At 46.8% G+C, this 23118-nt stretch overlaps 1 protein-coding gene across 3 annotated transcripts in view; it reads left to right on the top strand.

Annotated features, from left to right (window-relative positions):
* FGD5 (FYVE, RhoGEF and PH domain containing 5) overlaps positions 1 to 23118 on the top strand; it is a 123273-nt gene that overhangs the window by 3764 nt on the left and 96391 nt on the right. For 2 of the 3 annotated variants that reach the window (XM_045990351.1, XM_045990350.1), the window contains exon 2: positions 4816 to 7474. In XM_045990351.1, the coding sequence (XP_045846307.1) occupies positions 4816 to 7474 (2659 nt within the window). Of the gene's footprint in view, positions 1 to 3557; positions 3599 to 4815; positions 7475 to 23118 lie in introns of those variants that run through there. The other variant, XM_045990352.1, reaches the window with a different exon arrangement.

The following is a 23118-nucleotide window of genomic DNA, read 5'->3' as shown; positions in this document are numbered from 1 at the left end:
GGGCTCTATCAGGTTCCTTTTGGTGAGGGAGGCAGAAAGGGAGCAGAGCTGAAGCTCTCACACAACCTTCATTTTCTTTCCTTCCTCCCCAGTGTCTTTCCCTGACTCCTCATAACCTCAGGGACACTGCAGCTCACTCCTGGGCCCTGTTCTTTTCTTTCTTCACACTCATTCACTCGGTGATCTCACTAGGCCCAGGCCTTAAATTCCATCTCTGTGATGGATACCTCCAGCCAGATCTCTCCCCTGAGAACCCACACTGATCGATCTAGGAGCCGACTTGATGTCTGTCTCCACCTAGGTGTGTGGTAGGAAACTCAAGTTTAACACGTCCCATCAGAAATTCTGGCTTTCCCTCCCCAGCACCAGTTGAAGCCCCCAGTTCAGTCCCAGTTCAGGTGGTGGCAACTTCACTTCCCCTGTTCCTCTGACAGAAAACCTCTGTTTCGTCCTTGACTTCTCTCCTTTTACACCTTATGTTCAGACTGCCAGCAAATCCTGCCAGCTCTGTCTTCGCATTTGGAATCTCACTCTTCTTTACCACTTCCACTGCTGCCAACCTGGTCCAAGCCTCTACGGTCTCATCTCTTGCCTGGATTATTGCAAGAGCCTCCTCATGGCTATCCTTGCATCCGTCCACACCACTTCTACTTATTCCAGCACATTAGCCAGAGTATGCGTGTCCTTCTGTTGGGGGGCGGGGGGGGGGGGGTGCTGCAAAATCTGCACCCTCCCTGTGACCTCTCTGACCTCCTCTCCTGCTTCTCCCTGTGGCTTGCTCAGCCTTCCCTTCCAGCCACTCTGGCCCTCCTTGAACACACCACCCAAGTCCTGGCTTCCCTCATCTTTCTAGTCTTTGCTCTAATGTCCTCTCAGTGAGGCCTATTGCAATTTAAAATTGAAAAAAAAAAAAAAAACCTCCTAATTTTTTCCATAGACTTTTTGATCATCTAACATACAATAATGTAATATGCTTCTCCTTTTTATTGCTTATCTTCCTCTAGTAGAATATAAGGTTCACCAGGGACAGGGTGTTTGGTTTTGTTTATTGATTTGTCCAAAGATTCTAGGTGAGTGTCCCGCACATAGTAGGTGCTCAGTAAATATTTGTTTAATGGGCTCAGATTAATGGAAGTTAGATGGGAGCAAATAAAAGCCAGTCATTCACCTTATGGTCAGTTAGTAGTTCTGAACCCTGGACTCGGCCTTACTTAAATTTCATACCTGACTAGCTATCTCTGGTCTCTCTGGTCTCAGTTTCCTTGAATTTTACCCTTCTCTGCCTCAGTAGAAGCTGGGAGCCCTGAGTCTCCACTGTAGAAGAAAGCTCAAGGGCAGAAAGTGAAGGCAGAAGGTCAAGTGACTAGACTGGGAAGCAGGAAACCCACGTTCTACCCGGGCCCTGCTCCAGATTTGCTAAAATCTGTATGCCTCGCCTCTGTGTGCTTCATTTTCCTCATCTTTTCCTGAAGGGTCAGAAACAGACTTTCTGATTCTGGCATCCTTTGATCTCAGAGAGGATGCAGGTGAACCACCCTGAACCTCAGAGCTGGAAGCAGGACGTGAACACTAGATACTTGTCATTCCTAAGGGATCCTGTGGGGAAGACATTTTCTTGCAGGATCACACCTCAGACACCCACTGTAACCTTTCTCAAGGAGACAGTGCCCACAGATCAATAGTTTGATTGGATGAAGGATGGAGTGGGGGTTGGGGTGATGCAGCCAGGGTGATGGTCATTTTTCATGGTCCAAATGTCCCTTTGTCAGGTCTCATGGTGCTCATGTGAAATACCACCTGCTAAGGATGAGAAATGAGAGTCCCACCCTCAGAGAATAATGTCATGCCAGTGCCTGACACCTGATGTTGGGAGCTTAATATTATATATCAGTATAAAGCAAGACTTATGTCAGGGGAAGATGTATGATAGGCAAAGACTGACATTATTAGAATAATAACAGCTTCTCTTTATCAAGTACTTCTACTTGAAGGCCGACTGCTGGGCACTTTTAACATACATCTTTTAATCTTCGTAATCTCTTGAGAGTAGGTGTTCCTATTGTACCCACTTTACAGATGAAGAAACTGAGGCTCAGTTTCATTGTTTATTAAATAGCAAAGCCAAGATTTGAACTCAGAGCAACCAGGCTCTAAAGGCTCACTCCGTTACTCTACAATGACAGATTAGCTTATGGTTAGCCGTTTAAACTCCACATAGCTGAGTGGGTTTTTGTTGTTGTTGTGTGTGGTGGATTTTTTTTTTAATTTGTTTTGTGCTTTACTAATTTGGGCAGATGTTTTTTCTAAATTAGGACATATTTGCTTATGGAAACAAGGAGTTGGAAGTCCATTTATATTTTGAAAACTCTGTGTTATTATCTAGATGTCAGTGGTTGGCCTGGGTATTAATGTAGATGAATGTAGGTATGGGTTAGGGGGTTGGTGCAGTCGGTGCTTTAGCCTTTAGAGTCTTGACAGCTGTGTCTCTTCTCTCCCTTTCTTTCTGGCAGCTACCACATTTTACACATGGCTATGTTCTAACTGCCAGTCCCTACCTCTCCTACTTAGCTGCACTCTGGAAAACCAGACCACTAAGGTCATTCATTTATTTGCAAAGTGCAACTAAAGAGGCTCTGAAATCAGGCCCCCTTGGGAACAGGGTGCATGGGCACCTGTGTTCTTGCTATTCCAGGCCTTTTTAATTTCCTTTGGAGACTCCTCAGCTGAATTTTATGTAGCTCTGCCAGTTGAGGGGAGATACTTACTTTGGCTTCAGATGCATTGAAATTGAGGTGCCAATGGAAAACTTCCACGGAGATGGGCTACAGCTCCCATGCGTTTTAGCACTGTGAGCGCTGTGCTGGCCAGCACCATAGCCACCACCCGCATGTGGCCACCGAGTAGCTAGAGTGTGGCTAATCTGAATTAATATGTGTTGAAAAGTGTAAAATACACATTAGGTTTCAAGGACTTAGTACAAAAAAGAATGTCAAATATTTCTTTAATACTTGTGTATTGATGACATGTTGATCCAGACATGATTCATTGATTACATGATATTAAAATGATGGGTTTTTTTGATATATTGATTTAAAAAAGAAATAGTGTTAAAATTAATTTTACCTGTTTTCCTTTTACTTTTTTAATGTGGCTGTGAGAAAACTGAAAATTACCTGTGTGATAATAAACGTGGCTCACACAGTATCTCTGCCAGAGAGCCCTGAACTATACAGATGGCTGGGATTAGGTGCTGCAAGGGTTTACCTGGGAGTCAAGTGCATGGGGAGAAGAGTTTGCTAACAGACCTCTAGGACCGCTGCTCCACCTCCCTTCGGTCATGAGCCAGGCGGGCATTCTGAAGCTGCTCTATGTCAAACCCAGGCCTTAGTGGGGATGGCCCTGGGAGACGGGGGTGGCTCAAGGGGAGACTTGTGTGTCGTCATCTATGGGCAATGGGGAGCCAAGCAGGGCATTTGGAAGCGAAAAGTCCGGATGGAGTTGGCCTTCCTGGAAAGCTTCATTCCTCACTCTGTCCACAGTGTGGCCAGGGGCTTGGAGGCACGGAGGCATGCTTGTGGCAGGACAGATGAACTTGGAGGTGAGCCCCTTGACCCTTGCATTTGTCCAGATCCCTCCCGTTCTTCAAAATACAGCTGAAATTTCACCTTTACCAGGAGGTCGTCATTACAGTAACACTTGCTTCTCTGACTTGTGTTGCATGTACATCAGGACCACATCCTTTATTCTGACATGGTCAGCTAGATCCCTCACATCTGTAAGGCAAGAGACTTTTTGCAAAGATCCATGTTGGAAAATACCACACAGTTTCTCCCATGAAATCTGGATGCCCATAAAATCTGGATGCAGGGCACTTTGCTAGACACCAGTCTTGACGCACGTAGAATTCAGAGGTGACCCTTAGAAGAGTCACGCATCACTGTCACAGACTTTTGGTGTGTCATTCTTTTTTTTTTACATTATTTTTTTTTAAAAGATTTTATTTATTTATTTGACACAGAGAGATCACAAGTAGGCAGAGGCAGGCAGAGAGAGAGGAGGAAGCAGGGTCCCCGCGGAGCAGAGAGCCCGATGTGGGGCTCGATCCCAGGACCCTGAGATCATGACCTGAGCCGAAGGCAGCGGCTTAATCCACTGAGCCACCCAGGCGCCCCTTGGTGTGTCATTCTTGAAGGAATGAGATAATGTCTATGTAATAATAATATTCCAAGGGTCTGCGGCTTTGTCCTCTAATTGTGCTGTTAGTCTTGCCTCCCTGACTCAACTGCAAGTATTCAACAGAGGTATTCTTCTCTCCTTGACCCTAGAAGACCTTCCCGTCAACAGTTCTATGCATATAGATAGTAGGTATCCAGTGAATTAACTGTAGTATGAATAGAGTTGTAAGAATAGAAGCTCCGTGAGGGTCCCAGGGATGGCGACTGTCAAGTTCAGCATTGTCTCATGGGTCCCTGGCAACTAGAAAGCGTTTAATACGTGGCGTTGGATGAACGATTACAATGATCTGCACACCTTTCTTTGAGGAGTATATCACTGAGTTGAGTTTTGTTAGCTGGACTCTGTACAGAAGGAAGATCTATTCACTTTGTTTACAGAATGAATTATCAGTAGAGGTGAAGGGATTTTAAAGATGGTGGTGGGGGTCATAAACCGAAGACAGAACATAGTGGATTGGACTCACATAGGTTAGAAAACGCTCTTCGGTGCTTTCTTGAAAATACTAAGTGGGACACTCTGAATGGAAATAAGGGTAACTGTACTTTTTGTGTCCTTGTTTTCTCTATTTTCATCCTTCAGATTCACCAAAACCACCAGTTGCTCCCAAGCCAAAGACTGCCAGTCCCTTCACGCCAGTGACAGCACCCAAATTCCCTTCATCACCCCGGCCTGATAGTCTTCATAGTCCCAACTCCATGTCTAGGGGGCCAAAACCCCCCATCGCCCCTAAGCCCAGGCTGGCGACCCCCAGTGAGTGGAGAGCCAGCGTGTACGTTATCAACAGCTTGAACAAATGCAGCAATGGGAAGCTGCTCTGTGTTGACAGGGGGCTTTATGAAGAGCACCGGTCCAACTTGGAGTGCTCCGAGTCTGAAGCTGATGAGGATTACATCGTGGTCCCCAAGTCTCCGCCAAAAGAGGATAGACCCAGTGATAGCAGCTCTGCGGAGAATGCAGTAATGGTGCCTCCAGATGCTGCTGGGGGAGAGGAGTGCCAGGAGGGAGGCAAGGGGAGTGACCCAGAGGGGATGGGAGCTGCTGAGGACTTGGCAGCCCCGGCCGAAGTGGTGCCAAGTGAAGAGGCTGATGGAGGCACAGACCCCACTCCTGAGAATGTGGGGACAGAGGATGGTGCTTGTGACCCGGGGGCAGAGGAGCAGACGTTTACAAGTGAGGAGGAAGAGAAGCTAGTGGAAGAACACAATGTGTACAACCTGGAAGACAGGGGCCCTTGGGATGGAGAGGCAGTCCTTCCCAGTGATATTCTAACTCACATTGATTTAGAGGCTCCAGCAAATCCCAGTGATGAGCCTGGACCCCCTGGGACACCCAGGGAGGCAGAAGAGGATGGTGAGGAAGGCTCCGCCAGCACAGAACCAGAGGCTCCAGATGAGTGTGTGGATTCTGACAGGCCCCCTGAGGGGCATGCTGAAGATGATAGCAAGGAACCCACAGAGAATGAGGGCTTGGCCACAGGTGTCCAGGAGGCGGAGATGGCCACAGACAGCCCTGAAGTCTCAGAGGAGAGGGGCGAAGATGCCACAGCTGGTGGTGACCAGAATGACCAGGATGAGCCACATGACCAAAATGAGAAAACGGACCGGAAGGAAATGGCAGCAGTCACCCAGGAGGTGGGAGAGGACCCTCGAGAAGGTGAAGACCTGGTACAGGATGAACCTGCCGAGGAGAGCTGCCAAATCATTCCTTATGAGAACGATGGTGTGGATGACTTTGTGACTTCACTCTCAGGGAGCCCCTACGAGTTGTTTCCGACTGAGAGCACCTCTTTCTGTAGCGAGAGCTACTCCTCTTTTTCCAAGTCAGCAAAAGACTCAGAGTCACAGCAGGAACCACAGTCTGGAGAATGTGCGGAGCAGGACCCCACTGTCGGAACTTCATGTGACTCTGGGGAGGGCCCCTCTGTCCCTGATGTGGTGGTCATGCCAGAGAATGAGGATGCCGTAGATGATGCGCTCACCAACCCCTATGAGATGGGAGTTGACCTGGAGCAAGGGGCTAACCCTGAGGAAGGAGAGAAGCCCGAGACACAGGCTGCATCAGACATGCTGAGTGGTTATGGCATGAAAGAAGAAATGAACTCTGATGCTGAGGGTGGCCTGGTCTCTATCGACAGGAAGAATATCATCACAAGGACCAGGCCCCACTCTGGGAAGGTGGCTGGCTGTGTTCCAGAAACTGTCCCAGAAGAAACCGGACCAGAAGCTGGCTCATCAGCCATTGGCATTAGAGGTGGCAACAAGGAGGCAAGAAAGACAGTTCTTTCATTGGAGGGGAAACCTCTGGAAGCCAGCAGGGCCTTGCCAGCAAAGCCCAGAGCCTTCACTTTATACCCCCGATCATTCTCTGTGGAAGGCCGAGAGATTCCAGTGTCCTTGTACCGGGAGTCAGAGACATCCAGCTTGGATGACCATAGGATCAAAAGGAAAGATGACAACCTTTCTCTGCCTTGTATGATTGGCTCCTCTGGAAGTTTCTCCCAGAGGAACCACCTTCCATCCAGCGGCACCTCGACACCCTCTTCTGTGGTCGACATCCCGCCCCCTTTCGACCTGGCCTGTATCACCAAAAAGCCCATCACAAAGAGCTCTCCCTCCCTGCTGATTGAGAGTGAGCCCCCAGACAAGCACACCAAGAAGAAGAAGTCATCCTTCAAGAGGTTCCTGGCGCTGACGTTTAAAAAGAAATCCGAGAACAAAGTGCATGTGGATGTCAATGTGTCTTCTTCCAGGTCATCTTCAGAATCCAGCTACCACGGGCCTGCCAGGCTTCTGGAAATCGATCGGAGGAGCCTCAGCAACTCCCCGCAGCTTAAGGCTCGGACTGGCAAGCTCCGGGCTTCCGATTCCCCTTCCTCCCTCATCTTCTACAGGGATGGCAAGAGGAAAGGTGTCCCCTTCAGCAGGACGGTGTCCAGAGTGGAGTCCTTCGAAGACCGCTCCCGGCCCCCCTTTCTGCCCTTGCCCCTGACAAAGCCACGGTCCATCTCATTCCCCAACGCTGACACTTCAGACTATGAGAACATCCCAGCCATGAACTCAGACTATGAAAATATTCAGATTCCACCCCGGAGGCCTGCAAGGGCTGGGACATTTACGAAACTGTTTGAAGATCAGAGCAGAGCTCTGTCCACAGCAAATGAAAATGACGGCTACGTGGACATGAGTAGCTTCAACGCCTTTGAGAGCAAACAGCAGAGTGCAGACCAAGAAGCAGAAAGGTACTGTGAAATTACATTTTCTTTGTTCTTGGGCAAGTGTGACCATCCGAGAGGCAAGATTAGGTGTAGGGGACAGAGTGGACTTGTTTTTTAGTCTCAGGCTCTGTGTATTTCTAGCTGGGTGACTTGGGGTGAATGGCTTTACCTCTCTGACCTCAGTTAATACATCTGTGAAATGGGATTCCTGCTGCCTCAAGGCAGTGTTTAAAGAGATCAGAGATGATCATCTGGGTGAAAGTATTGTCCGAAATGCCAAATACAGTGTAATTGAGAGCATTTGTATTTCCATTATTTGAGAGATATTTCTCATCTAGGTAGATGGGTTTGCTAGTCCCTTCCAGGAAAGTCACCAAGAGAGAAGGTCCTGGTATTGTGCCAAACTAAATATCTTTCACCATCAGGAAAATACCCTAAATTGAAATTGATACCCTTTTACTGTATAAATATACACTTTATTCAATGGAACTAGGAAAGACCATCTGTTTAAATTGTTTAAAGAGCAAAGGGTGCCCTGAGCTAAATTTCTGAATAGAAGCCTTTAAGACGTACATCCAGGCTGATTTTTTTTTTTTTTTTGGACTCTTTCACCTTGAAAATAAGAGTGAAACACTGAAATTATTGACAACAGTGGGGATTTTCTGACCCCACCCTCCCAAGACCGACTGAATGCCCTTATTGATCATCCCAAGTGGATAACTGCCAGATCTTGCTGTTCTTGTACCTTGTGGATGCAACTTAAAGGCAATGCAATTCAGCCTCAACCATGTACTCTCTTTGAGAGCGCCTGATTGGAATTAATACAAGCAAAACTTGCCGTGATTTTAAGATTTTTTTTTTATTATTTATACATTTGACAGAGATCACAAGTAGGCAGAGAGGCAGGCAGAGAGAGAGAGGAGGAAGCAGGCTCCCCGCCAAGCAGAGAGTCCGTGCGGGGCTCGATCCCAGGACCCTGGGATCATGACCTGAGCGAAAGGCAGAGGCTTTAACCCACTGAGCCACCCAGGTGCCCCACTTGCCGTGATTTTAAAGGACATCCTGATTCTGACCCCTTGTGTACAGTGACTTCACCCAGTCCCACACAGCTGCTGCTGCTAGGAGTTCCCAGGGCGCCTGCAGTAATGAATAGATAAGATGACTTGCAATTAGCATGAGCTGTCGCTGGAGTGTAGATGCTAGAAGTGTTTATGTGGTTTATTCTCCTGAGTTTTTTACATGGTTCCCCACCCTGGTTCCATCTTCTCCCTCCCCGAAGTCTGGGTGAGGCCGTTAATTAGTTCTTTCCAGAATGAAAGGGTTTGTTTGCTGGGGCAAAGGTAAACACTAACACTGTTGGAGGGACTGAGTTTAATTTGGAGAGTGTGGATGTGTGCTAACTCTACACGGGTGAGAGCTGCACAGCCGACCAGTTCCTTGTATTCATAGTTATCAGCAGGGTTTGACAAGATCCAGACCTAGCTGAGTGTCTCCTAGTGTTAATGAAAATAGAACCAAGCTCTGAAACCAGAATCACCTAGAAAGGATCTCAAAGGGCAGATGGTCAAAGCTCCCGCCCTAACAGGCCTTTCTCTAACTCAGTCTGTACTTGAATTCCTCAAGCCACAGGGAACTCACCACCTCCCAGAGCTGCCTCATCTGTTGCTAGGTATCCTGATTAAATTTTCCTTTCTGACTGAGGCAAAAGCTGTCTTCTAATATTCCTACCCCACTCATGCTGGCTCTCCTTCTCTCAAGCCAGGCAAGTGAGCTAATTCCCTCTTTTGTATGGCAGCCCTTCAGAAATTGAAGTCTGCTTCTGTAGAATCCCTGAATTTTATAGCTGGAAGGGAACTTCGGACAGCATTTAGTCCCCTTACAGAGGAGGAAACTGAGACACAGAGAGAGAAAGGGATTTACCTAAGGTAGCTCAGCAATTCAGTGGAGAAATCAGTGCTAGGACTCAAGATTTCCTGACACCTGGTTCAGGCATCCTTAGTGAATTACACTGAGGGGTCCCAGATCTGATTGTGCAGGCTATGTACTGCAGTACTCCAGGGCCATATTCACATTCAACCCCTTCCCCGGGGCTGTACAGTGCACATGTTGCTTGGCCATTTGCAAAATCCCTGTTGCCTTGATCTGTACTTTGCCCAAAACCCAAAAAAGGTCCTTCATCCAAATTAACCTGATAATAAGGGAAAAATATCCAAGAAAATGTCAATGCTACCTTATCTTGACTGCTTCCTGTGTGCCAGGCACTGTGCTGGGTGCTCTCCCTGCATTTTCTCACATTTGATGCTACAGCCTGGGGTCATGGTTGAGTATCCTGGACTGTCAGACCCAGAGTGCAGTTGCCCTACTCTGATGCTATTTCACGGAAGGCCAGGCTGACCAGGATAAATCTCCCATGCAGGAACCACATCCTCTTGGACATCAGTCAATGAGCAGAGCTTTCTTCTGTTTTTCCTGCATGAAACAGATGGAAGCAAAGGGGAAGAAAAATCCTTGCTTTGGGCTGAAATAGGTCTGGGCAAGGGAGGTTTCAGACACATCAAGTTGAGAGGCATAAGGAACTGCTGTGGGGGTGGGGTCCTAGTGCTTCTTCACCTGAACAGAGAACCTAGTGGCTGGGGTGCTGCTGATCTGAGACACATGCCTAGGGGTGCTGAGGGTTGCTTTAGGTTGGGTGGGACAGGATGGGGCAAGAGGGTGGGAGAGGCAGTTCCTCCTCCTTCTGCTCCTGGCCCTGTCCCGAAGCTTGCTTTAGCTTGAGGATCAGGGAGAGAAGCCAAAATAAATTATCAACAGCCCTGAAAGGGTGCAGGACAGGATGTCGGGAGATGTGGGTTCGAAGCCTGCTCCGTCACTGGCTTGCTGTGGGATCTTGGAAAAGGCTAGGCCACAGTTTGCTCATCTGTAAAATGGTAAGATTGGAGCAGACGCATGTTTCTCAACCCTTTGCCTCTCCTGTACCACTTGCACCACTTCTGTTCTACCCCCGTACTATCACTTACTGTTTTTCCTTCAATCAGTCTCTCTTTTTTACTTCAAACATACTTAGAAAGGAAATTTTATGTCACTGTAGGGAAATGGAAAAACACTATTGGTTGCCATAAATAGAAGGCAGTTATACAAATAAGATACAAAGGAAAGGAAAATAACGGGTATATTCTAGCTTGAGGTTATTACTTGCCAAGGCTGGAGCTGGAAGCCTGGTCCCTTTGTTAAACAGGGAGAGGTGTTAAAGACGTCCTGGCACCACACAGAGACCTTCTCCTTGGCGTAATCCGAAGGATTCAAAGGGACTGAAAAGGGAATAACTCTCTCTCTGGTGTGATTCACTGTTATTTAAATCTAAGCCCTTTTTCCACCAAAAGTACCTCCCTTCAAGAAACATGTAGAGTATAGAATAGAATTCAGAGAGCCCTTAGAGAGCTCTAAATCAGAGTAGCAGCTCAGGGTCTAATGGAGGATTGTAAAGTTCCTTCTATGTAGTTACTTCCTTTGAGGTTTATATGCCCAGATAATAACATTTTAGGAGCTGCAATAATGTTATTAACAATTTTCTGTCTTGTAAAATAAAATTGTATACATTATTACTTACGTACATTTCCCCAGTGGGGTACAGAAGGTTGCATCATCTTTTAGTTTAAAGCATATCCCCAGAACGTTCTTTTTTTTTTTTAACCCCCCTGAATTGACCCTTATGAAGAAGAAAAAATGGATCAGAGATCTAGTCTAATATTTACTTTTCAAATAGACTGTTTAATGTCCTCAGGCAGGACTCTTGGTTGGGGGGACCTGATCTTTACCTCTGAGTGTCCTGTGGCCCCTCAGTACACTGGTTATGTGTTAGGAGCTTAATAAATGTGTGTTGATGACCAGAAGTTTAATGATTCCATGCAAATTGGTGGTTTTGAGCTTCACAAAGGTCAAAGGATTATCATTTATTAAGCACTTGTCTTTGGCAATGCAATGCTAGGTGCTTTGTATACACTTAATAAATACCCATTTGATGCAAGACAGTACATAAACTGGCTTGTCCTCAGTGTCTCATTTAAATCCCCATAATTGTATATTTATTTTTTGCATGATAATGAGTCTACTTTAATCACTCAGCATTATACACCAACACGGATCCTTGAAGCTGCTTTTCCCCATTTCATTATGAGAATATTCAAACTTATAGAAAAGTTGAAAGACCTTTTACAGTGAATGTTCATTTGCCCACCACCTAGATTTACCATTTACATACTGCCACACTAGCTTTTTCTCATCTCTCTTTCTCTGTTCTCTCCAGCTGTTACGATCAGTTCCCATATTGTTCTTAATGCATTTATGGTAGTTCTTTGTGGATGCAGATGAGAACAGTGGAGCCCAGGGAGAGCCTGTGAGAGCACAGGGGCCAAGCACGTGGGCTTTAGCCAGGCTGCCTGGGGTGTGGTTCTGTACTCTACCCCTTACATCTGTGTGACCTGGGACAAGGTCTGCGTCTTGCTTTTTCTGTCATAGGCAATCGTAGTGGTTCCTGCCTCTTAAGGTTAAGACAGAAGGAGTTAATATTACACATGATGAAATGATCAGTAAATATTAGCTACAATTCAGTGATATGGGAAAGTCACATAGTGGTGGATGCAGGATTTGAATTTGATTCCAGAGGTTTGGGTTGAGAGTCTGGTCCCTTTGATGGTGGGGATGTCTCTCTCTCTGTCTCTCCCTTCTCTCCCATCTGATGGTTCTTCTGCACGAGTTTGACTTCGTGCGGGACATCACATCAATAAAACTGGGACCGTGAACTTACAAGCTTTAGTGTGGGGTGTGGTTTCAGCACTACCTCTAACTTCCTCCTGGGCTGGGGTCAGGGCTGCAGAGAACAGCCCCAGCGATAGTAATTTGGAGTCATTAGGAGCCTCTTACACCAAGGACACCAGGACTGAAGTATTTTTCATTCCATAATCATAATAGATAGGCCTGGCTCTGTGACTCTGACTTTAGCTGTTATTTTGCTTGTATTTCGCAGTTGGTTAGGCACATTAGCTTCAAGGGCTATAAACTATCCTCTGTTGCACAGGTTGTAAGTAGCCAAACCAAGATTTGGGTCTAGGTCTTTCCGACTCTTAATTCAGTACTCTTTCCCCACCTCTTGTTTCCTGTAGTTGAAAAAATGCCATGTTTTCTGGTGGTCTTCATCCAACAGCTGTAGTATCTCCCTTGCAGAAGACAATGTAGCACAGCCACCACCAAAATGTTGGCTTTGTTTATTGGTCCATACGGCTTAAGGAAAATTGAAGGGACACTTCCCTTTCTTTTCTGATGGGTGGTGGGTGTGGGGCTCTGTTGGCAGCTCATCAAGAAGGCTGACAAGCTTTCCTGGAATTTGCTAATGAGATACTCAGACGTTTTGCCCTCCCTCAGGGCCATGGTGGAGGACACGTACCTTTCTGCGGCCAGCTGTGCCCTCAGAGCAGCCAGGAGCTCTGGGTTCGGAGCAGGCTATCTGTTTGGGTTATACTACTTGTTAGAGGAGCTTCAGATGATTCAGCCCACCCAGGAGCAGCAGCCCAGGAGTGCTCGTGCCTTCCACGAAGAGCTGTGAAAGGTCTGAGGGTCAGCATTTCAGGACACTTAGGGTTCTTACAGAGCTGTTCCTTGTTGGAATGCAGCTGGAATTACATCTTCAAGAGTCTGTGGATTGGCCATGTTATATAGCATTCATACGAACATAAGGAGTGGGAACATCCTGATAATTCTATATTTTGGCTGATGATGACCTTTTGAGAAATGATTGGTTCTTGAGGAACTCTGCCTAGTGAAATATGGACACAGAGACACAAACCAGGAACCATCACTGGCCTTAGTGGACTTACAGTTGGAAGGTAGCAGAAGGACTGCTACCCAAGCTCCTAGAATGCAAGGTAGAAAATGCTTAGGATCTAGGGGCGCCTGTGTAGCTCAGCTGGTTAAGCTTCTGCCTTGGTCTCAGGTCATGATCCCAGGTTCCTGGGATTGAGCCCTGCATCAGGCTCCCTGCTCAGTGAGGAATCTGCTTCTCCCTCTACAACCCCCCACCACCCGGCTTGCTTGTGCTCTCTCTCTCTTACGGTCTCTATGTCTGAAATAAATAAATTAAATCTGAAAGAAAGAAAAGAAAGAAAGAAAGAAAATGCTCAGGATCCAAAAGGTAGGAATTCAAAGGAGGGTAGGAGGGCTTCATAGACACCGAAGGAAAAGTAGGCTCTTGACACATGAAGATAGGAAAGAGATGCAAGGACTTGTGTGGAAACACAAATCTGTGGTTTTAGCAGATGAAGCTGTAGTAAACATGGTTTAATCTTGGTCAGGAGGTGCTTTGACATCTTTTTTTCTGGAAAACAGTTCCCATCATCGGCAGGCATGGAGAATATGTGGAGGAGATTGGGTTGGAAGACTAAGGACTGAACTCAAACACCACATTTTTCTGATTTCCAGTTCTTAGAGTAGTATGTTACACTAGCTCAGCTAGCCATCCCTCACTTTGCTAACATTGTTTCAGCATCTACCAAACATCAGCTAGGTACTAGAGGTTTCCACCCCCAAGGCATTCTAGCACAGCTGAGGAGAGGTGAAGAGAGGTCATTAGAATGTGATAAAGGTTTTGCTAAAAGCCCCTTGTGTTCTGGAGGAGGGGCCGTGGGCAGCCTGGACTATCTGAGAGACACTTGAGGTGGATTTTGGCAGAGAAACAGGAGTTCATGATGGAGACAAACAGTCCAGGAGGAACACAAGCCTGTGCATGAGTCTGGGGGTAAGAAAGGATCATGAAGTGGTCAGGTGGACCTTAGTGTACTCGTCTGTGAGATAAAGTTGGGAAGGCAGTTGGAACCCAGCCGAAAAGTCCCTTGAATATCAGCTTGATGAGTGAGTGCCTTGTGCCTTGCGCCCAGGTAGTCGGGGGACCGTGGTGGTTTTCAGCAGGGCAGGCGCACAGTGGAGATGGTGCATTGGCACGGACACTCTGTTGGCAGGGTGAAGTGGAGGGATGAAGAGGGGAATGGGGAGACTAGTCAAGAGACCACTGCAGTGGGCCCCTCCGGAGAACACGAAGACCAGGCAGAGCCATAGCAGCTGGAAGGGAAGGAGTGGGGTTCCACAGTGAACACAGCCACCCACTTCTCCCGCGCTGACTCCAGAGCTAGCTTGGGGCTGCCTTCGCTTTCCTCATCCTTTTATTTATTTGTTTACAGCCTGTCGGGGCCCAGAGAAATAAAAGATTGAGTTGGTTTCCAGTAAAAGACAAGCAAGAAATAATAAGAATTCAGCCCTTAAAAGTTAAAGGATATAAGCCAGGTAATAAAGCTGGGAGAGATAATTGTACAGGCAGTCCAGACCAAGGACAGCGACTGCAGCTAGAATTCCTAAATCCAGCACAAAATCTAGCCGTAAGAGCCCTCCCTCCCTCCTCCACAGGCCCTAGGGCACGTTCACCATCCTTAGAATGCAGTAAATATTTTGCTGAAGTGATTCCCTGAGAGAGTGAAACCTGATTTTTATTTTTTACCACTGTAGATGGTGCTGCCCCCGTGAATATATGCATCATTGTAATACAAAGGTGATTTACAGCCTCAGCTATAAATCCTTGGGTGGGTTCATGCCAGATCTGCAACTGAACCTCCTGCTGATTCCACTGGTGCTGAGAGCTGCATGCCTGGATTTTTGGCACATCCCATCCATGGTATTCGTGGGTATCTTTATATCTGCCTGAACGCTAGGAGCCTTCCTATTATTATTATGTTTTTGACAAATGAACTCATGCAGAGCTTTCATTAAGTTTCATTGAAAGGACCTGGAAATGCCATAAAAATTATTATAATCTCAAAACCATCACATTCCTAATGCATGCGGCTGTGCTTCTTGTTGAAATTGACTGATGAGAATATTCAGTTTTTAATTTTCTGACTTAAAATAAGACCATCTGCAGCTGTTTCTTTTAGCAATAATTTTTAATTAAATGCAATAAAATTTACAGGGAAGGACCCTAATAAGAAAATCGTGTCAGAAACACACTTATTGTAACATTTACTAGCATGATATTAAGGCCCCCGACTATTTTTTTTCCTTGCAGAGCTATAATATAGACAAAATCTTGATTAAGTGTTAATCACAATGTGGTTTTACCTTCATAAAAGCAGGGTTTCCCCCTGTGGGAGGTGTGAAAATAATTCTCACTAATAGAAGTCAGTCTTGTTCTACGAGTTCTTTGGTGAAATGTCAGCAGCAGGTCTTCTTGACCAGCTGAGCCCCAGAGGAGGAGTGAAGTCTTTGTTCCAGCCTGAGTTTGGGTGGTACTTGGGGTATTGGGCCTTACTCTCCTCTGCCTGTGGATGGGAGGTGAGCACCTCATGTGTAGGATGTAGCCAAAGACGAAAGTCATCTCTGCAGTTCAGGTGCCTACTGTGGACTGGCCTGTGCTCTCTGAGCTTCAGATACAGTAGGGAGCCAACAGATAAGGTCCCTGCTCTGGCAGATGTGGTCTCCTACTAGGGAGAGGAAGACCGTAAACTGGCTAAGAAGTAAACAAGATAATCATAGATAACAAAATTATTCTTTTGTGATGACATTATTTTGTGGGGTGGAGGGGGAAAGAGCAATGTGATAGAAAGTGACTTGTGGGAGGGACACTTTAGACAGGATAGTCAAGGAAGGCTTCTCTGAGGAGGTGATGTTTGAGTGAACCCTGAATGATGATCAAACCATCATTGGGGGAAGAGCATCCCAGGCCCAGGGAATGTCAGAGACAGTGATCCTGATAGAGTTTGTGGAGAGGCCATGAAGCCAGCATGGCTTGAGTGCAAAACAAAACAGGGGGAGTGTTAGGGGTGGGGTGGGCAGGAGCCTTTGTAAAAGATTTCGATTTTACTTTAAGGAGATGCCATTGGAGAGAAATGTTAAGATCCAAAAATGTTAAGGAAAAAAAAAAAGATCCAGAAATGTTTGAATTACTTGAACTCTTCAGACCATTTCCTAAGACTTGGACATTTAGGGTCAGACCACCAAATACTTTGAAGATCATAGCAAAGAGTATTTATTTGCTTTTCAGAATGGTTCTGGGAGTATAAACAGGTTGGAATTTAGATCCTGGCTCTGGCCCTGGCTATGTGAGTTTTGAGCTTCTGGGTCTCTGATGTCTCTCCCACCTGGGACTGCTCTAAAACTGCTCAGGACTAGCAGTTCTGAGTTCCCCATCTGAGTGCTCTTTACAGAAGACTGTGGTGGCCCAGAAAACTGAGAGAGGACTGGCTCAGCCATACTAGAGGAAGGGTGTGTGGTGATTAGGCTGGGAAGTTCTTTAAAACTGCATTTGCACTTGTCCTTTCTATGTGAATTGATTTAATCTGTGAATCATAGGGAGCTACTGAAGGTTTTAGAGCAAGAGAGTGACATGATTAGCTGGTACTCCAGCACAGTGATTGTCAGATGTGGGATAGAATGGTAGAACAGAAGCCACCACAGTAAGGTGTCTCAAGGGCAAGAGACTGAGGCATGGCAAAAGGACCTAGCGGCTCCAGCCTCTGTCACGTGAAGGTCCGTAAGCCACAGCTACTGCAGTCACTGAGAATAGAATAAGCCAGAGCTCCCACCACTCTGGACCTGGGCATAGGGTTTCTTAGGGTGGTTGATGGCAGTTAGGCAGCACAGATGACAGGACCACAGAGGCAGTGTGGCATGGCAGGAAGAGAGAGTGAGCTCTGGTCTGCCTTCATCCCTTACCTTTTCGTGTGATCTGAGCCCCGTTTCCTCACCCGCTGACATGTGCGTGATGGTCCCTTCATCATTGAGCCATCCTTAGGAGTTAGAGATGGTATGTATGCAAGGGTTTTGTTAGGTATTAAAAGAGGATACTGTCAGTCTCATACTTTGCTGCTGGGAGCTGAGGTGAAGAGCTGTGGAGCCCATGAGACTTCCCTGCAGGTTCACTATATGCCAGGCCCTGTCTTAGACACTTTATGTGCATTAACCCAGTTAATCCAAAGCACCAGCCTGCTACATAGATACTTTTCAGAAGGTCTGTACTCACCAGATGAAGCAGCTAAGGTCCAGTAAGTAAAGGGCCCGAGGTCACAGCAGAGCCAGAATTTTGCCTGAGGCAGTTTCCAGCATCCGTGTGTTGCCTCAGCTGTGAGGTTTTCTCACATTATGTGCATCACTTCATTTAATCTGCTGAATGTCCTTTTGGCAGTAGTTACCTAATTTTACTTTTTTAATAGAAGAGGGAACTGAGGTTCAGTGTGGTGGCATGATTGTAAGCCAGTCAAGTGACAGGGCTAGGACAGGAAGGAAGGTGGCTCTAGGTATGACTTCTCCCCTCTTTCTGGTCCACCCCCTTTGAGAACTTCCCATCTGGAACTGACCCTCCAGCTGTCAAAGGTGAGGACACACAATGGAGTATGAATCTTCAGAACGGAAATGTCCTTATTATAGGCATTCAGAATGGACAGCTTATAATGACTGTCTACTTGCTTAGATCTACATGGTCAGAGGATGATGTAAAAACTATATATATATATATATATATAGAGAGAGAGAGAGAGAGAGAGAACAGCACACACTCATGCAGTAATAATCAAAGGCATAATATTATGCAGGAGGTTAATGCTTCCTTAGACTGCCTGGCTAGGCTCAGGAAGGGCCCTTGGGGAATTTATCATCCGTGCTCACAGCACTCCAGGTCAACAGGACAAAAAGCTCATAATAATTTCTGAGTGATGAATTAATGTGTTTCATCTGGCTCCTTGAGTATGCCCCAAGACTGTCCAGCCTCCAAGAGATGAAGGCAGCCGCTAAGCCATGTGCTGGGGAATTCTGAGCTTGCCCTTGAGGATTGTAGTGTTTCCCTGTCTTGGAGAAGCCTATGTCTTTGGCTGTTTTCCTGCAAGATGAATGTCTTGGGGTTGGGATTGTTTTCGGGGATGATGTGGCTGGTCTCTATGTAAACAGACCCATTCTCTTCGTGCATGAGTTTGGTCTGGAGCCCAAGAAAAGTTTCTCTGGATCAAGGCATGACCCACGAACTTGACATTTCAGGCATGTTTGCATGATTTTAATTAAGAAACTAAGCACACACACAGTCTCTCTCTCACACACACACATCCTGCCTTAGAGAGATCTTAAATTCTGTACTGTTACGATGAGACTTTCTTATACTGAGAGGTATGTCCAGCAGGAATTCGAGATGTAGGGAGCTCTCACTCATTACCAGTAATTAAGCACAATTGGAAAGGATAGCAGAATCTGTCATGAGGCCAGGAATTCTGAGCTCTTGGGATTGTTTTTGGCTGGGTAGTAAGAGTTCTAAGGAAGCAGGTGGGCTGCTGTAGGTACTGCTTCAGCAGCCTCTGAGAAATATTCAGGTCCCTTGGATCCCTTGGGGGAAGCCCCAGAAGACCACGGGAAGACTCAGTATCAGCTCTGGAACCAATTCCAGAAGACGTCTCCTGGTACAATGAAACATGTTTGTCATGCCCCTTGCCACTGAATCAGACTCCTCTGAAGTGCTGAGAAACTCACCTGCTGAAAAGGCTGCACTTGGAGATGTGATAGCTCCTGTACTTGGGAGGGGACAGAAATCCTCCCCTTGGAGTCAGGGGCCCAACTGCAATGAAGGGGATGGGAATACTGGTTATTTGGTGCTTCTTGGGGGTTTCCTCACACACTTAATCTCAGTGGTTTCCAGACTTTATGTTGCAAAGTAAAAAAGGATCCTTTTTCAAATGAAATCTTACTTGGAACTCCAACAAAGAAGGCAAGGGTTTGTTATTATAATTCTCTTTCATAAGTTCAAGTTTTTAATACTTCATAGGAAGTTAGTTAATGAGACCATCATGATGAATAAACATCTTGGAAATTGGGAGTTATGGATTGCAGTTGCTGTTCTTACAGCCTAACGGGGGGTGATAATTATACAAAGGGGTATCTTATGGGGGTTGACAACCTGTGTTCAGAGCAGATGGCTGGGTTCAAATCTCAGCTCTGCCAGTTCCTAGCTGTATGTTCTTGGACAGATTACATAACCACTCCGTGCCTTAGCCACCTCATCTGTAAAAACAGGGAAGATGACACTACCTACTTTCAGAGATTGTCATGAAGTTTGAAGGAGTTAACCCTCACAGAGAATGTGGCTGGGGCCTGTGTGCCTTTTAGGGGCCCAGTACACTTTAGCTGTTACTGTTAACACTGGAGCAGTGTCTGTGTCCATGAAAGGGAAGCCAGCATTTGTGAATCCTCAACCACAGGAATCCAGGGTTTCTAAGGAACACTCAGAAACCCCACCTTATCTCATACGATATGGCAGTCTTCTTTTAGTAAGTGTGATCTGTTGGGTATACATAGTTAGAAGTCTTTTTCACCAATGATTTCATCAGTGATTTACAGAAAGCTGTGCCAGACACATTAGAGGGAGTGGAGAAATGGTTTCTGCCCATCTTTCAAAAACAGAAGTAGTTTAGGGATATATAACTATTGGATCTTAAGCTCTTGGATTATAATAACCTCCTCACACTCTGTGTACAAGGATGGAAGTGAAATTAAGGATGTGAATGGGAAAAGGAAGCAACACCCAGCAGATTCCATGGTCTGCCCGTATCCTGCATACATATGTGCACTCTACTCCCTTATATATGTTATCCCACTGACCATCAGCCTGGTTTCCTGGGTGAGGAAACTGAGGCTCCAAGACGTCATGTGGTAGAGGAGGCAAACGGACAGGGTTTGAGAACCTAGAGTAGAGAGTCAGGACCCACAGTGGGGCACAAGGAAGCAGGTCCCAGTTCCACTGGTCTCTTGCTCCTGGCAAGAGTTGCCCCACCTTAGGGAGCACTGGGTATGCGCAAAGGGGCTGGCTGAACCCCTGCCAGAGAGGCTGTCCTGCCAGAAAGCTGAGATAGAAAACCCAGAAAGTTATGAAACCTTGATGTGGCAGCCACATAATTGTGCACTGCACTTTAAAGTTTACAGAGCTTTTCCATGCCCGTTATCTCCACTGATTCTCCCAACAGCCACCATCTGGAGTAGGCAGCAAAGACCTGAACAAGACTAGCATATAGTCAGGCAGGTACTCACTCTGTGGTGCCTTGGGTAAGACGTTTTTCTCGGGTGTGTCTCAGTTTCCTCAACTATAAAATGGGGATGATAGTGGCAGATTAAGAGTAACCCATGCCAGCCCAAGGGCCTGTGGCTTGGTGCAAGGCCTGGCATGAAGTACGTTCTTAGTGGATGTAATTGTGGATATAATGATGATTGTACCTACTATGAAGAAGGAATCTGAAGAATAGCAGGAGGAGAGGCTCTCTCTAAGACTGAGAGTTTAGAAAATACCAAGGAAGGAGTGATAAAGAGCAGAAAAAGAACTAGAGGCTCCAAGGGTTTTGTCCAAGCTCACACAGCCAACTAGTGGCAGAGTCAGACCTAAAACTCAGAGGTGTCTGCCTCAGAGCCATGTGTTCCGTGAGGAATCGAGGTGAGCAAAACTGGGTCCCAGGACGGACCCAGAGTTAGGGTGCGGCAGATCCCAGTCCATACCTGGAGCTGCTCTTGGTGATAACAGAAGAAAGGAGGGTGATGTCATGTGGCTAGGGATTGTTCTGGGCCCTTGTTCCCTTCCCAGGACACTCCTTGTAGATGCTGCATCTGGTTTCCAGGGAGGTCCCTGATCTGAACCCAAGTTAGTTGCCTTGCTGGCCTGAGGCCCCAGGTCAAGGTTGGCTTCTGAGCCATGAGGTGAGTCAGTGGCTTTGTGGGATTCAGAGTTTGGGGTGCTGCTCAGACTCTAGGATAAGGAGGCCCTTCCCTTTTACCTTTATACTCTCTCCCTGCCTCCATCCTTCCCAGATCCAGTCTCAGATTCTAAAAGGCCCTGATGTCTTTGTCCAAGGCCAGCCAGGGTTGTTTGTGTGTACAGCCTCTGCCAACTTCTGGTCCTGCTTTGACCCCACTGTTCGCAGTGTGGAGGAGGGAGCTTCAAGATACCTCCGAGCCCAGGGGTACCTAGGTAGTGCAGATGGTTACACATCTAACTCTTGGTTTTTGCCCAGGTCGTAATCTCAGGATCATGAGATCAATCAAGCCCCAGCCAGGCTCCACATTCAGCATGGAGTCTGCTTAAGACTCTCTCTCCCTCTGCCTCAGCAGAGGCGTGCGTGCGCGCGCACACACACACACACACACACACACACACACACACGTGCTCTCTCTCAAATAAAGACAAAAATAAAATCTTTAAGATACTACCAAACCTATCTGAACTCTCTCAGGTTCAACAGAGGAGAAAACTGGGCCCAGAAAGGGGACTTGGTTCTTTAGTTCCTTCTTCCATTAGTTAAGCTGCCACCCTCCTACATGCATAGAGAAATGGTAGCGAGGACAGTGAGGGCAAAGGAGGAAGGGCATGGCACTGATAGGGGAATTTCAGGCACTCTGTTAAATGCTTGGGAAAAATACTCCGAAACAGAAAGTCTTCTTTGTGGTCTTCTGACCCCAGCAGGCAAGCATCACCTTGCTGACCTCACCCCAGGATTGATCACTTTCTCCTTCATACCTCTGTGTAGAATCTGCTCGCCCCTGTTGTTTGTGTCACTGTCTCCCTTACCCCACTGTGAGTCCCTCTGCGACTGAACACCTGAACTCATCTATGTGTCCCTAGCATTTGGCACAGGGCCTGCTACCCAGATGAGCTCAATAGAAGTTTGTTAAATAAGTGGATGTATTCTGGAGGCTGAAGGGCACCGTGTTATCTTAGGGGCACACCCCAACCAAGTAGAACTTTGCATAGATTGTCCCCAAGCCTCATCAATGTTCTGAGTGCTAGGACAACAGGAAAAACAAGGAAAGTTGACATGAAATGCCTAATTGCACTGTTAAGTATTTAAATTCAACTCTGCTGGGTGCTCCAAAGAAGTGCAGTTTTAAGAGCTTCTAACAGGTGCTCTGACCATTTGTGGCTGGGGTTTCTCACTCTGAGAAAGTGAGACTCTTGGGCCTGAAATACAATGAGGAGTCAGGTGGATAGAGGGAGAGGGTCAGGAAGGACCCTATCAGATAGGCACAATCATCTTTCCAGATGAGGAAACTGAGGCTCGGAGCAGGGACGTGACTTGCCTGAGGCCACACAGGTATCAAGAGGAGAAGCTGGGGTTTGCATTCAGGTCTTCAGAGCCTGCCTCTTCTGCTGGCCCTGCCCTGGAATGAGGCAAGAAACCCAAGCCGGCCATGGTGACATCACAGTGTATTGGGCCAAAGCCCTTACTTCCCACTGGGAAGATTGGACCCCACACTCACTGCTTTCCTCCCTCCCTGTACCCCATCCTCTGCTTCTTCCTCTTCAGACTCACATCTGTTTTGGCATCACAGGTGACCTCTCTTTCTTCAGGCTATACGGTGAAGGAATCCCCAGGCCTCTCGTTCCTCAGCTGTACAATGAAGGAATCAGGCCACAGACTTCTGGCTCCTGACAGTCTGGGATTTTACTACATACAGTTTGACCTTGGGAAACATTTATGAACCTCACAACTAGAGGGAAACATGCAAATCAATTTAAGGAGTATTCATTGGGCATCTGCTACTACCAGTCCCTATAGGATCAGAAGCTGGGGACCACAGATCCAGCTCAGACTTCAGGTCTTAGGGGAAGGCAG

The sequence above is a fragment of the Meles meles genome, chromosome 20, assembly GCF_922984935.1.
Source record: "Meles meles chromosome 20, mMelMel3.1 paternal haplotype, whole genome shotgun sequence".
NCBI classification, from domain to species: Eukaryota; Metazoa; Chordata; class Mammalia; order Carnivora; family Mustelidae; genus Meles; species Meles meles.
This window is presented reverse-complemented; position numbering and strand designations above follow the sequence as displayed.